The 10,417-nt window shown below is 57.5% G+C and overlaps 1 protein-coding gene across 2 annotated transcripts; it reads right to left on the bottom strand.

Moving 5' to 3' along the window:
• Positions 1 to 2,613: 2,613 nt before the first annotated feature.
• LOC147413056 (peptidyl-prolyl cis-trans isomerase H-like) lies at positions 2,614 to 9,991 on the bottom strand. Of its 2 annotated transcripts, XM_086480723.1 has the most exons (10): positions 9,913 to 9,991; positions 9,268 to 9,332; positions 8,880 to 8,903; positions 8,324 to 8,368; positions 7,839 to 7,881; positions 6,781 to 6,873; positions 5,145 to 5,236; positions 4,814 to 4,853; positions 3,473 to 3,561; positions 2,614 to 2,958 (listed from the first exon to the last, which is right to left on the bottom strand). In XM_086480723.1, exons 1-9 carry the CDS (start codon positions 9,976 to 9,978, stop codon positions 3,493 to 3,495), a joined length of 537 nt encoding a protein of 178 aa, XP_086336849.1. In that variant the 5' UTR covers positions 9,979 to 9,991; the 3' UTR covers positions 2,614 to 2,958; positions 3,473 to 3,492. The 2 variants fall into 2 exon arrangements, with proteins under 2 accessions (XP_086336849.1, XP_086336848.1); XM_086480722.1 differs by lacking the exons at positions 2,614 to 2,958; positions 4,814 to 4,853; positions 5,145 to 5,236; positions 9,913 to 9,991 and adding exons at positions 4,898 to 5,000; positions 8,464 to 8,633; positions 8,723 to 8,778 and having other exon boundaries at positions 3,524 to 3,561; positions 8,880 to 9,269.
• Positions 9,992 to 10,417: the final 426 nt, after the last annotated feature.

Genomic DNA, 10,417 nt, shown 5'->3' with positions numbered 1-10,417 from the left:
CAGGGACCCAGCTTCCCACGTTACACCACGGCCAGGGGGGGACTGGGGCCAAGGTCAGCCCATCGCAAGAACCGATGGGGGGGTATGGCCATAGGCCTTGTCAAGCTATCTTGGTCACTTACGGTTCCAGGAGATCTCCAAGTCGGCTAACGAAGGAAAGAGCTTTCCAACAGTCATACAGTCCCGCAAGGGATCTGCATCGGGACCGTGACCTTGAAACCAGAAGGATATCAAAACTGGACGATGCTCAGGAAGTCCAGAGAAAAACAAGCCTTAAAATACAATGGCAAATAGGGAATCCACCATGCAAGGGACCCTAGGGGAGGAAATTGTGGAGACACCTTCAAATCTCGGTGATGAAGCCTGCGAGGATGTTCATTTGGGGAAGCTCTGTGACCCCTGCTACGCGGGAAGCGAGACTAGCTGATCGCAGTGACAGAAACACATGCATCAGGCTGAGAAAGAGCTGCTGCCCCTGAAGCGTGGAGACAAACTCTCTAACTCGCAGAGAGTTCCAAAGCAGGTCTGTTTAGCACGGCGCTGGGTGCAAGGGGGGGTCGCTCCTCCTAGCTGGCACACGGGTCACATTCTACAACTCTATGTATTACCTCAAAACATGCATATTCATGAGCGTCTGCAATTAGTTCCGAGAATAGCTGGGGATATTATAATTGTTTCTCAGAAAGTATTATAACACGTTTCCTCCTCTTGGCGCGCGCGTGCTGTCATCTGGTGGTCGTCCTTTGGGGACTTTCGGAGGAAGGCTCAGAGTCTTCTTCATCGTGTACTTTCTCATCCAAGCTCTTCCTACTGTCTCAAACATTTCAAGGCTGCTTCTGCTCCCTTATCCTGTGCTGGGTCTAGCTAGCTAATTGCTGCTCACTACTAAGCTATGCTAAATTCACTCTTTACTCCCCAGATCAAGCCTGGAGCCAGCAATACGCTGCTTTCCCTCAGGAAAAAGTACAGTGAATTTGGGTACCCGCCTCAGCAGTGCAAACCTCAGCACTGCAGCTGGCAGGCAGAGCTCCCCCGAGCCGCCTGCAGCCAAGCTCCTGCCTCAGCAGCCCCCCAGGGAAGGGCCATCTGGACACATTTCCCGAGCAGCACCGGCAGCCCAGCCTCTCTCTTTTTGGTCACCTCTATTTCACAGCTGTCACCAGCTTCCAGTTTGCTCCTCGCTCTTGGGAATCTTTAACCCTCCTCCCACAGGAGAGACCCCTCTGGAAAGCGTTCTCGGGGCTGCAGAGGAAAGGGACGGTGTGCTTTGTGTTTCTTTCATCACCTGGGATTCTGCAGGTACAAGCAGGCGAGATGCCTCGGGCTGGACAGAAGTGAGCACGAGTGACTTCAGGAGCTGTGCAGCCCCAGGAATGGAGACCTGGAAATCCCGACAGCCGGAGCCTGCTTCAAGGACTTCAAACAGCCCCGAGACAACAGAGCACACCAAAGCCCGCCTGCAGGATCTGTCCTCCAGCACATCAGCGCTTGCCACCTCGCGCTGGGTAACGCCCAAGCAAAGGGCGCGGCCCGCACCTCCCCAAGACAGCCCCACACAACACACTCCTGCTGCCCGAGGAGCGGCGGGACGTCCCCGGGCGGTATGAAGCGCCTGCAGGTGACAGAACAGGCTTTGTCCCAGCTCCCTTACGTTTTCATCTGCCGGATGAGGAAACTCACGCCGTAGCCCAGCCCCCCCGAGGGGCGCTTGCGTGTCCCCCAGCAGGTAGGTCAGCTTGCAACCCAATTCTGGAAGGAGAAAGTCAGTTTTTCCACCGACCGGCAGCCTCAGCTGCGCCCTCGGTAACCGTGCAGGATAAGGAGGCCCAATTTCTGCTCCTAAAGCATAAGCATTCTTGGCTTCCCAGCCCAAAGCCCTGCCCTAACACCCACGTCGCACCCAGGTAAATTCCTCTAACGCCCGTGCCACACGACAGCCCGACGGCCTCGTGCCGCCACGCGCCAGGGGAGGTTTTACAAACGCTTGTTTACAACACGACTCGCCCCAGAGCCCAGCAAACTCACGGGGATGAAGCCTGCGCCGCGCCAATTCCTTCTGCTTCAGCAAGGCTGCGTGTAGAAAGGCTCTGGCTGTTCCCAAGACGCCAAGAACCTCTCTGCCAGGCAGCCCGACTTACCTGCCCAGTAAAGGAGCTGCTGTAGGACGGCACTGCCGTGCTCTGCCATGCTCCCTTCACCCCTTCTTGCCCATTTCGCAATCGCCCAGCAGCAGGGCCCGGCACCACCACGCCCAGTAGAAGCTCCCTGCTGAACCAGCTAGGGACAACACACGTTGCTGAAGACTCTGCAGTCCTCCTCACCTGAAGAAGAATCTCTTCCCGAGCACGTCAACTGATGCGCTCTGCACGCATATTTAACAAAATTCTTTATTTACATTTCAAAATGAGAGAAAACCCAAAAAAGGTAAGATGCCAATGATGAAGTAATTTCAGGAGAACGTCAAGAGCGCGGATCTGGCCTGCAGAGAGGACTGGGGCAGTGGGGGAACCGGCTGGAGATGGAACGGCATGGAGCCAGCACAGGCCTAAGCACCGGCAAAGGAACGCTGAAACGCAGAAGAAACAGGTCCGAAACGCTGGACGGTCATTCCCGACTCATCCTACAACAGCAAGACCGTGCAGTGACACTGGGTGCCGCCTCAGCGGTTTTCACGGGAGCGCTACTTGCTGCACGCATCAGCTCACCCTGAGCCAGAGAACGCGGGCGTCCTCCTGGGTCTCCATGCCGGGCCTCTGCACCCGCCTCCGAACCCAAACCCACCAGCGCCTCTTTCTCCCGGCTGATTTTAAAGGGTCTGGACAAGTAACTGACTCAGCTGGCTGAAGCTGGGCAAGGCAGATGCCCTCCTTGTCTCCAGCAGCTGAGAGGCAGCAGGCTGCAGAAAGGCAGTTCCTAAAACCTGGCTGGGAAGTCAGCGAGGTGGCACCGGCCTCGTCCCTAGAAGGGAAAAGCTGCCGGTCTCAAGCTGGATCTTGGCCAGAGATCATGTGCTCCAAGCAGAAATGATGAACAAGCCTGGGCCTGAGGACAGCCCTAAAGGGGACCCCACCCATCAGCACGGGTCTGCCCATCTGCAAGAAAGCCTGGGAACAAGGTGGTCCCTCTCTTCAAAAGCCTATCGACGCCACCAGAAGTACCAGGGAAACGAAAGAACAATTACATCCCCTGTTGTCACTTCATCAAGCAGGAGGAGCTCCCCAGAGTCTGGAGTGCCACAGATCTGAAAGACTCTGTTATGGAAGCGGGGACAAAGTGTCTTCGTGGGCAATTCCAGACCTCTCTGGAAATCATCGAATGGAAGGCCAAAAACGGTGGGGATTTGCTGGCGCTTCACTGAGCTGAGTCAGCTCTCTACAGACTCAAAGGACTGCGAAACTAAGTCAAGAGAAAAGGAAAGGAGCAGAGCAGCCCAGAGGCTGATTGCACTGGCGGCCTGCGAAGACACACTTACCCCATTTCTGTTTCACTGCTCTACATTTCCCCGCACTGGGAGATCACAACTGGCAGCTTGGGTTTGTTGTTTGGACCCGTCGGCACATTCTGAGGACAGACAAACGTATAGCGTTAAACCTCATAAAAGCTCGGCAAATCCCGCGAGTGACAGGTACTCCAAGACCGGCTGAGAGAGAGATGCCTACAGCATCAGGAACCGGGAAATCCAGACACAGCTCCGAGTCACACAGAAGCACCATCACGCATTTGGGCAACGGATCCAGCCATAAGCTGCTGCACTCTCTCTGCGGGCAGAGGTTTGGGATACAGACCAGACCCCGATCCCTCCAAGGGGAGGGAAGGCACAGAGCTAAAGCCAGAGAGCTCCTCCTGAGATACAGCAGGCATCACGTCGCTTGAGGCTGCTCTGGCCTAAAGCTTGAAAGTTACTAATTACAGCTGCAACACGCGAAGCAAACTTGCCTTTGTACGGCCTTTGCGGAATCCAAACACCAGACAGTCCCACAGCAACCCTCATTCTGAACCTCTCCTTCTGCTGGACTCAGCTGCTCCTTTCTGAGTCTCTTACTTATTTCCCTCAACTCGCCCCTCGCTGCAGTGACGCACAAGGCAGGCACACCGCAACCCTGCCATCGGTGCTCCTGGCAAAGAGGGTCAGCAACACGTGCATCACACCGCGCCGTACCCTTCCTTGCACGGGACCTTTTCTCAACACCGGACGGGGGTCAGCTCTGTGCTCGCCCCGCTTCCCAGACCGAGGGTGGAGGCCCTTGCGCACATTAGCCAGGCGCGGGCCAGGGAGTTAAGTTTCGCCCGTCTCGAACTCACCGCTGTTTGTTACATCTCCTCATCTACTCAGACACCAAGTCACGACGCTGGAAGCCCTTCAGGAGATGACTTTCATTTTTCTTATCAAACACGCTGATCACGGATCAGCAGAACTGATCATTCAGCATCCACGGAATAATCCCGGGCAACGGCACAGAAGTGATCTGCTTCACACCCTCGTCTGGGTTGCTGACGGAACAGCTTTTCAATTCAGCTTCCCCAACAAATGCAAAGCGTCGCACATAAAGCCACAGGAACACAATCCCCGCTCAAAGACCAACCAGCAACCACGACAGCACAGCATTTCTAAAGTCAATCTATAGCACAGCATTTGCCTCAACGCCTTTCCTGCCATTTTATAACAACGACAACCGGTAATACCAGTTATCAACGCTGCTGTTCCCTGGTACCCTGTAAACAGACAGCGGCAGAGAACAGAACCACCCTTGTCAATCCTCTGTACCACTTGCCCAAGGGGACGTTCGCGGAGAAATGGGCAAATTCAACTTACTTCCATTTTTCTCATGACCAACAGCCCATCGACGATTTTACTTAGAATGAGAAAATTCTTCCATCTCAATACGGCCGGATTTACCTTTGCTCCCCGCCACTCATCACAGGTACATGCACTTTTGTTCCCGCTGGAAAGTCTGGTGCAGTGTAAAGCTACTGGCCACGTCAGGGCTGGCTTCCGAGCTCTAAACCGGCAAAGGAAACGATCCCTCTTAAAACGTGCTCCACAAGCGAGGGGCGAAGAACAAGCAGTCCCCGGCTGTTTCTTCGAGCAGCTGCGCCACAGGCAGTGTCCCTCAGCCGGGACGCCAGGCTGCCGCTGCCGGTACTCACCGAACACGACGGGTTTCCCATCCAACCAGTCACATTTGGAGCACGTAACGAAAAACTGACAGCCGTTGGTACTGGGACCACTGTTTGCCTGGGGGGAGAATGGCAAAATACCAACAGTGTACAATCAAAGACTTGCCAAAACCGAAGGCAGACGCGCCTCACGTAGGAAAAAGCTGTTGCTCTAGACCCAGCCTAGCTTCTTTTTAGCTTGTGGCTACACAAACCACGGGCAGCAGATACGCATCCGCAGGAGAGCACCCCGGGCTGGGACGCGGCACGCCACCCAGTCTGGTCATGCCGCTCTCACCAACTTCCCACCGTACTTCTACGCAGGCACGTTCAGCACAAGATCGCGCTGAAATCTGGGCTCTAGGGCACGCTCCTGAAAAAAGGCCAAACTTTTTGGTGGCGAGTCCTTCCTGGCTGCAGTATTGTCCCGGGGAAAACTGAAGAGACAGAAACCAGGGCAGAAAAAAAAAAGCAGCTTTCTGCTAGTTGGAAGGTTTCCTCAGGACAAACCAACCCAAACGTGTCTGTTCTGACGACCAGGATGAGAAAGGCAACGATCCCAGCGGCACAGGGCTCACGGAACAGCGCGATGCGGACGGCAAATTGAATTCACGCCTGAGCGCAGCACCCGGAGCGTGCGCGCTCTGCTAAGAACACGGCTCTGCCACGCTTAAGTCCATTCCGGTTTTTCAAAGCTCTTTGGACACCCAGGAGATACTAAAGCCCGTTTCTGGGCCGGCAAGTGAACTGGGCACGTTTTGCAGCTGCAGGGCTGCACGGGACACAGTCCCGTGGCATTTTTACTTATCGCTAGCCAGCTGCGGAAGGACCCAGCTGGGAGGGACCACGGCTTGGCCCGGCAGAGCGACTCCGGAGCCACGCCGCTTTCACACAAAGCTGCCGAGACCAGCGCGGGATCCCTCGTCCCACGCCACGGCACACTGCTCGCTTAGCTGTGTCGTGACACCTCTTTCTGGGCCGTGCTTGGAACGGGAGGAGTAACTAATGCACATGGCGAATGCTCTAAGCAAGTGCTTTAAGGGCAGGGCAGCTGAAAGAGCTGGGCGAGAAGCAGCTGCGGACAGGAACGCTGCAGCACCGGCTCCGCTTGCTGTCTGTGGCCAAAGTCAGGGTACTGTTCCTACCAGGCAACGGGCAACGCTTGCAGTTTTTCCTACAGCGTGGAACAGGAAGCCTATGTTAGCAAAGGCACCCTGGGAACGCTGCTACGGCTTCGGAACGCCCCACCTCTTTGCCTCCCCCTTGCTGAGGTCAGTGCTCGGTAACAGCATCGGGGAGGAAGAAAACCCCACCGCTTGCCACCCTACACAAACCGCAAGAGCCACCAAGCTCTTCTCAAAGCTCATCGAGCAAAGCCTGCCCCAGCCCTCCAACGGGGGAAAAGAAAGGATGCTGCAGGATCATCATCGGGACTTCGCTGTTCCTCCACGCATTAACCCACGAGCAGCCTTCTGACGAGCACTTACACAGCCGGTCTTTCAGCCCTTGGGTCCAGCGGTGGAGATGTCTGTTGCCTGGCAAATACCCGATACACCCAGGAAAAGGGCACAGAGAAAGTACCTAAAGCTTTTCCGTCTTACAACGGCAGTGTTTTCTACTCACCATAGAGAGCAGCCCAGGAGCAGAGTGTTTCAGCTTGAAGTTTTCGTCGGCAAAAGGACCCCTGTATATACTGGCTACTCCGGTGCCGTCTCCCTGGGTGACAGAGGTGCCCCGTCAGCCTCAGCGCTTGTTCTGAGCCAGCGCTACCCAACGGTTCAGTTTATTAAAACACAAATTTAAAAGCCCCACGCAAAAGGACAGGGCTCAACTCTGCCCCAAATGGATGCTCCCCTGCCCTCCATACGCACCAGGAGCCAACACATTCAATGTCTGGTGCAAGCCCTAATGCTTGAGCAGCTCCAGGGGAAGGAATAAAGCCCGCGGGGGCATCGCAGCAGCATCGCAATTAGCGACCACCTAAAGTCTGCTGCGGCTGAGCCGCCCGCCGTGCGGTCACTCCCCTCAGTGACTTTCAGACAACCAAGTTTTAGGAAGTTTGGATTAAAAAAGCTTCATCACGCCCCCTCACGTTTTGAAACACTTCCAGAAATGAAATCATTTTACTGGGTCCTAGGACAGCCAAGAGACCCCGCGGTCCTCCAGCCTTCCCCACACACTCTGCTTCTCCCCAACTCAGAGCACGACCACCACTGCCGGCACAAACTCTGTCCTCTTTTGGCACAATTCACTGACAAAATTGCACAGAAACGATCTCTTGCACCACATGCTTCTCGGTTCTCTACTTAAGGTCTCTCTCCGCAAAGCAAACTCGCAGGGTTTCTTGTTCGGGGGGACAGGAGAAGGCGGGGAAGGACAACAGGGTAAAAAAAAAAAAATCTTTGCCAATTTGAAAAGCCTCGAGCTGTACTGCCACGGGGCTTTTTAGAGAGGAACTCTTTGGGGGAGGAGAGGGTATGTGCACACAAGACTCACGATTCCTTTCCAAGTACATTACAGCCTGCTGCAGTGAGATGGCAGCAAAGCTACAAGGAAACCTCCAGTGACTACTGGGGACCTCAAAAGAGAGCCAACAGAGCCCCCAAATCAGCACGCACCCTTGGAAACAGTGCCTATTACACCACGCAGGAGAAGCCCCAAAGGAATACAGAGGTACATACGTTTACAAAGTCACCTCCTTGGATCATGAAATCCTTTATTACCCTAAACAAGGAAAAGAATACTTAGTTCTCAGCAGACAAATGCCTCAAGAAGAATACTACGTGGTAAAAAGGAGTTTGGCCTCGCAGCAGCACCACGGAAGTTATCAGGGCCTACGAACGCTACAGTCTCAAGTCTACCACAAATATTAACTACTGGTTGCTATCAGGTGATTTGGGAGCCACTGCTCTTCGACCAGGGACAGCGATTAGGTGACAGATGCCAGAAAATGATCTCTGACCTGGCCCACCAGGAACGGGGGATCCCTCCCAGTGACCCCAGCGTACACGTCTGACAGCGCCCCCAAATCCCCCACAGCTACAGAAGGACAATTAGCTGCCACCCACAAAGGCCTCCCAGACCAGTAACGCCTTGAAGGCGCGTCTCAAAACCCCAGCTGGCTCAGGCTGCTATTTAGGTGCCTGAACAAAAGCAGGGGAATTACCTGTGGAAAGTGCTTCCTTTATAACCCACAGGGACACCATCTTTCCTGCAAGGAAATAAACAGGAACATCACTGCGACTCACTGGACAGCCCACGCAAAACCCTCCCAGGGATCCGGAGCCCCAAAGGGCTGCCCTGTACCTCAGCAGCTGCCTTGATACACAACCAAGCGCTGCAGCCTGGCTCTCAGCTGGTGCTCTCGGAGGCACAGGGAAACCTCCGGTGGGCCCTGCACATGAACTGACGTCGTTCCCTACAACCTCCACACCATCACCTTGACGGGATCCCGCGGCAAGCTGCAGCACGGGCGGCTGCAAGTTGCAGACAGGCCGTTCTAGAGCGACCTGAGCACGAACACAGTCATGCCCAAATGGCAAAGTCTGCCACCTCCGCGACTCACCGACGAGCCCGGCACAACTTCATCCCAGCAGGTTTCTCTCCCTCTTTCCTTTTGTACTGGGACAGTGAGAGAAAATCCCAAGTGACCCTTCTTCCTACTTGCCCAGCCCTCTTTCTCGCAGTAGCCTACTTAAAAAGACCCACTAGAACCCACTCACCTGAATTCCCCCGTACAAAACTGCCTGGAAAACAAAAAAGAGAGCAGAGCGTGAGGCACATCCGTCGGCCCGTGGCAAAATAACCGGGCGGCGAGGAGAGCCCTACCGTGACCTTAAGGCAGCCCCCTTCATAGATGCACCGGGCCTATCGGAAGCTCCACCGAGGGAGCAGAGAGGGACCGGAGGCCTTCACCTTCCAGCCAGACGGGCTCCCCCGGGGATCAGCATGCTGCACCGTCACATCTCTCTGGCAACGCAGAGAGGAGCAAAGCAGGTGCAGCAGTTCGCGGGGGCAGGCAGTCGCTCTGCCACCAGAGACGTTCCTGCACCGAAAACCCTTCGCAGGCCGGCTCCAGGCTGAGCCGCAGGAACGCCGGCCGCTCCTCACCTGAAGTTCTCTGCCGTTTTGGGGACAACGTCGGCGAACAGCTCCATCTTCATGCGGCCGACCTCCTGGGCAAGACGGCGGCCACATGAGCCTTCTGGGCCCCACTCGCACCCACCGGCCTCCCCACCGCTGCACCCAGGCAACTCCCGCCAAGTCAGCCTCCTGCTGCAACCCCAGCCCTGCAAGCCCCCTCCCGATGCAGCCCTGCACCTCCACACCCCTCCCCCGCAGCACTGCCCCAAGCCCCTGCCCACGCGCCCCTGCAACCCCACAGCCCCCGCTGAACCCCGACGCGCCCCTCCAACCACTTGCGCCCCTCACAGCCCCACGACGGACCCTGCGACCGCCCCCTCCCAGCGCACCCCCACCCTTGCGCTCCTACACTCCCAACGAGACCCAACAGCCCCCCCCGCACCCCGGCCAACCCCCTCCCGCACCACCAACAAAAAGACCCCGCCCTGCACCCCTGGCCGCTCCCCTCCCCTCCCCAACAAGCCCCCCCCGCCCTCCCGCTGCACCCCCGCAACACCCCACCGCACCCCCGCCGGCCCCTCCCGCTGCACCCGCGGCCCCCGGCCCCGCCGCGCGGCTCCCGAGAGCCCCAGGGGCCGGGGCCGGGGCCGGGGCGGCGGCGCCCTCGCCCACCTGCCCGCCGATGGCGACATCGAAGAAGACCACGGGGTTGTTGGGGTTGGACGCCAGCACCGCCATCGCGGCCGCCTCTCCCGGCAGCGGCCGCGGCAGCGGGAGGCGGGGCGCGCACGCGCCTTCCCTCGGCTGCCCTCCCTGCCTGCCGGCGGGCAGCGGCGGGGGCTGGCGGCCCCGCAGCCGGGGCTCTGTGGCCCCGGCCCGCCCCGGAGTCGACCCGCCAGGCCGGGCGGCGCCGGGAGGGTGCCAGGGGCCTGCGGAGGGCTTGAGGAGATTGGCGTTCCCCTGGGCTTTGTCCCTCGTGGGCAGCTCTCGGCTCCCTTCTTGGCAGGGCCGGGCTGCTGCCCTCTGGCCCTTGGCGCCGGCCCCGCCGGGGGAGACCCCAGCCTGCTGCCTCCAGGATGGCTCCTGCCCCCGGGGCTTTCCTGGGCAGCTTGGCAGGGCCGGGCTTCAGCAGGGGGCAGGGCCTGGCCTTCAAGCACGTCTCCTCCTGCCTTAGTGC

This window comes from Leptosomus discolor, unplaced genomic scaffold (genome assembly GCF_034619465.1).
Source record: "Leptosomus discolor isolate bLepDis1 unplaced genomic scaffold, bLepDis1.hap2 HAP2_SCAFFOLD_136, whole genome shotgun sequence".
In the NCBI taxonomy this organism is placed as follows: domain Eukaryota; kingdom Metazoa; phylum Chordata; class Aves; order Leptosomiformes; family Leptosomidae; genus Leptosomus; species Leptosomus discolor.
The sequence above is the reverse complement of the archived record's forward strand: the minus strand, read 5'-3'. Positions and strand labels throughout refer to the sequence as shown.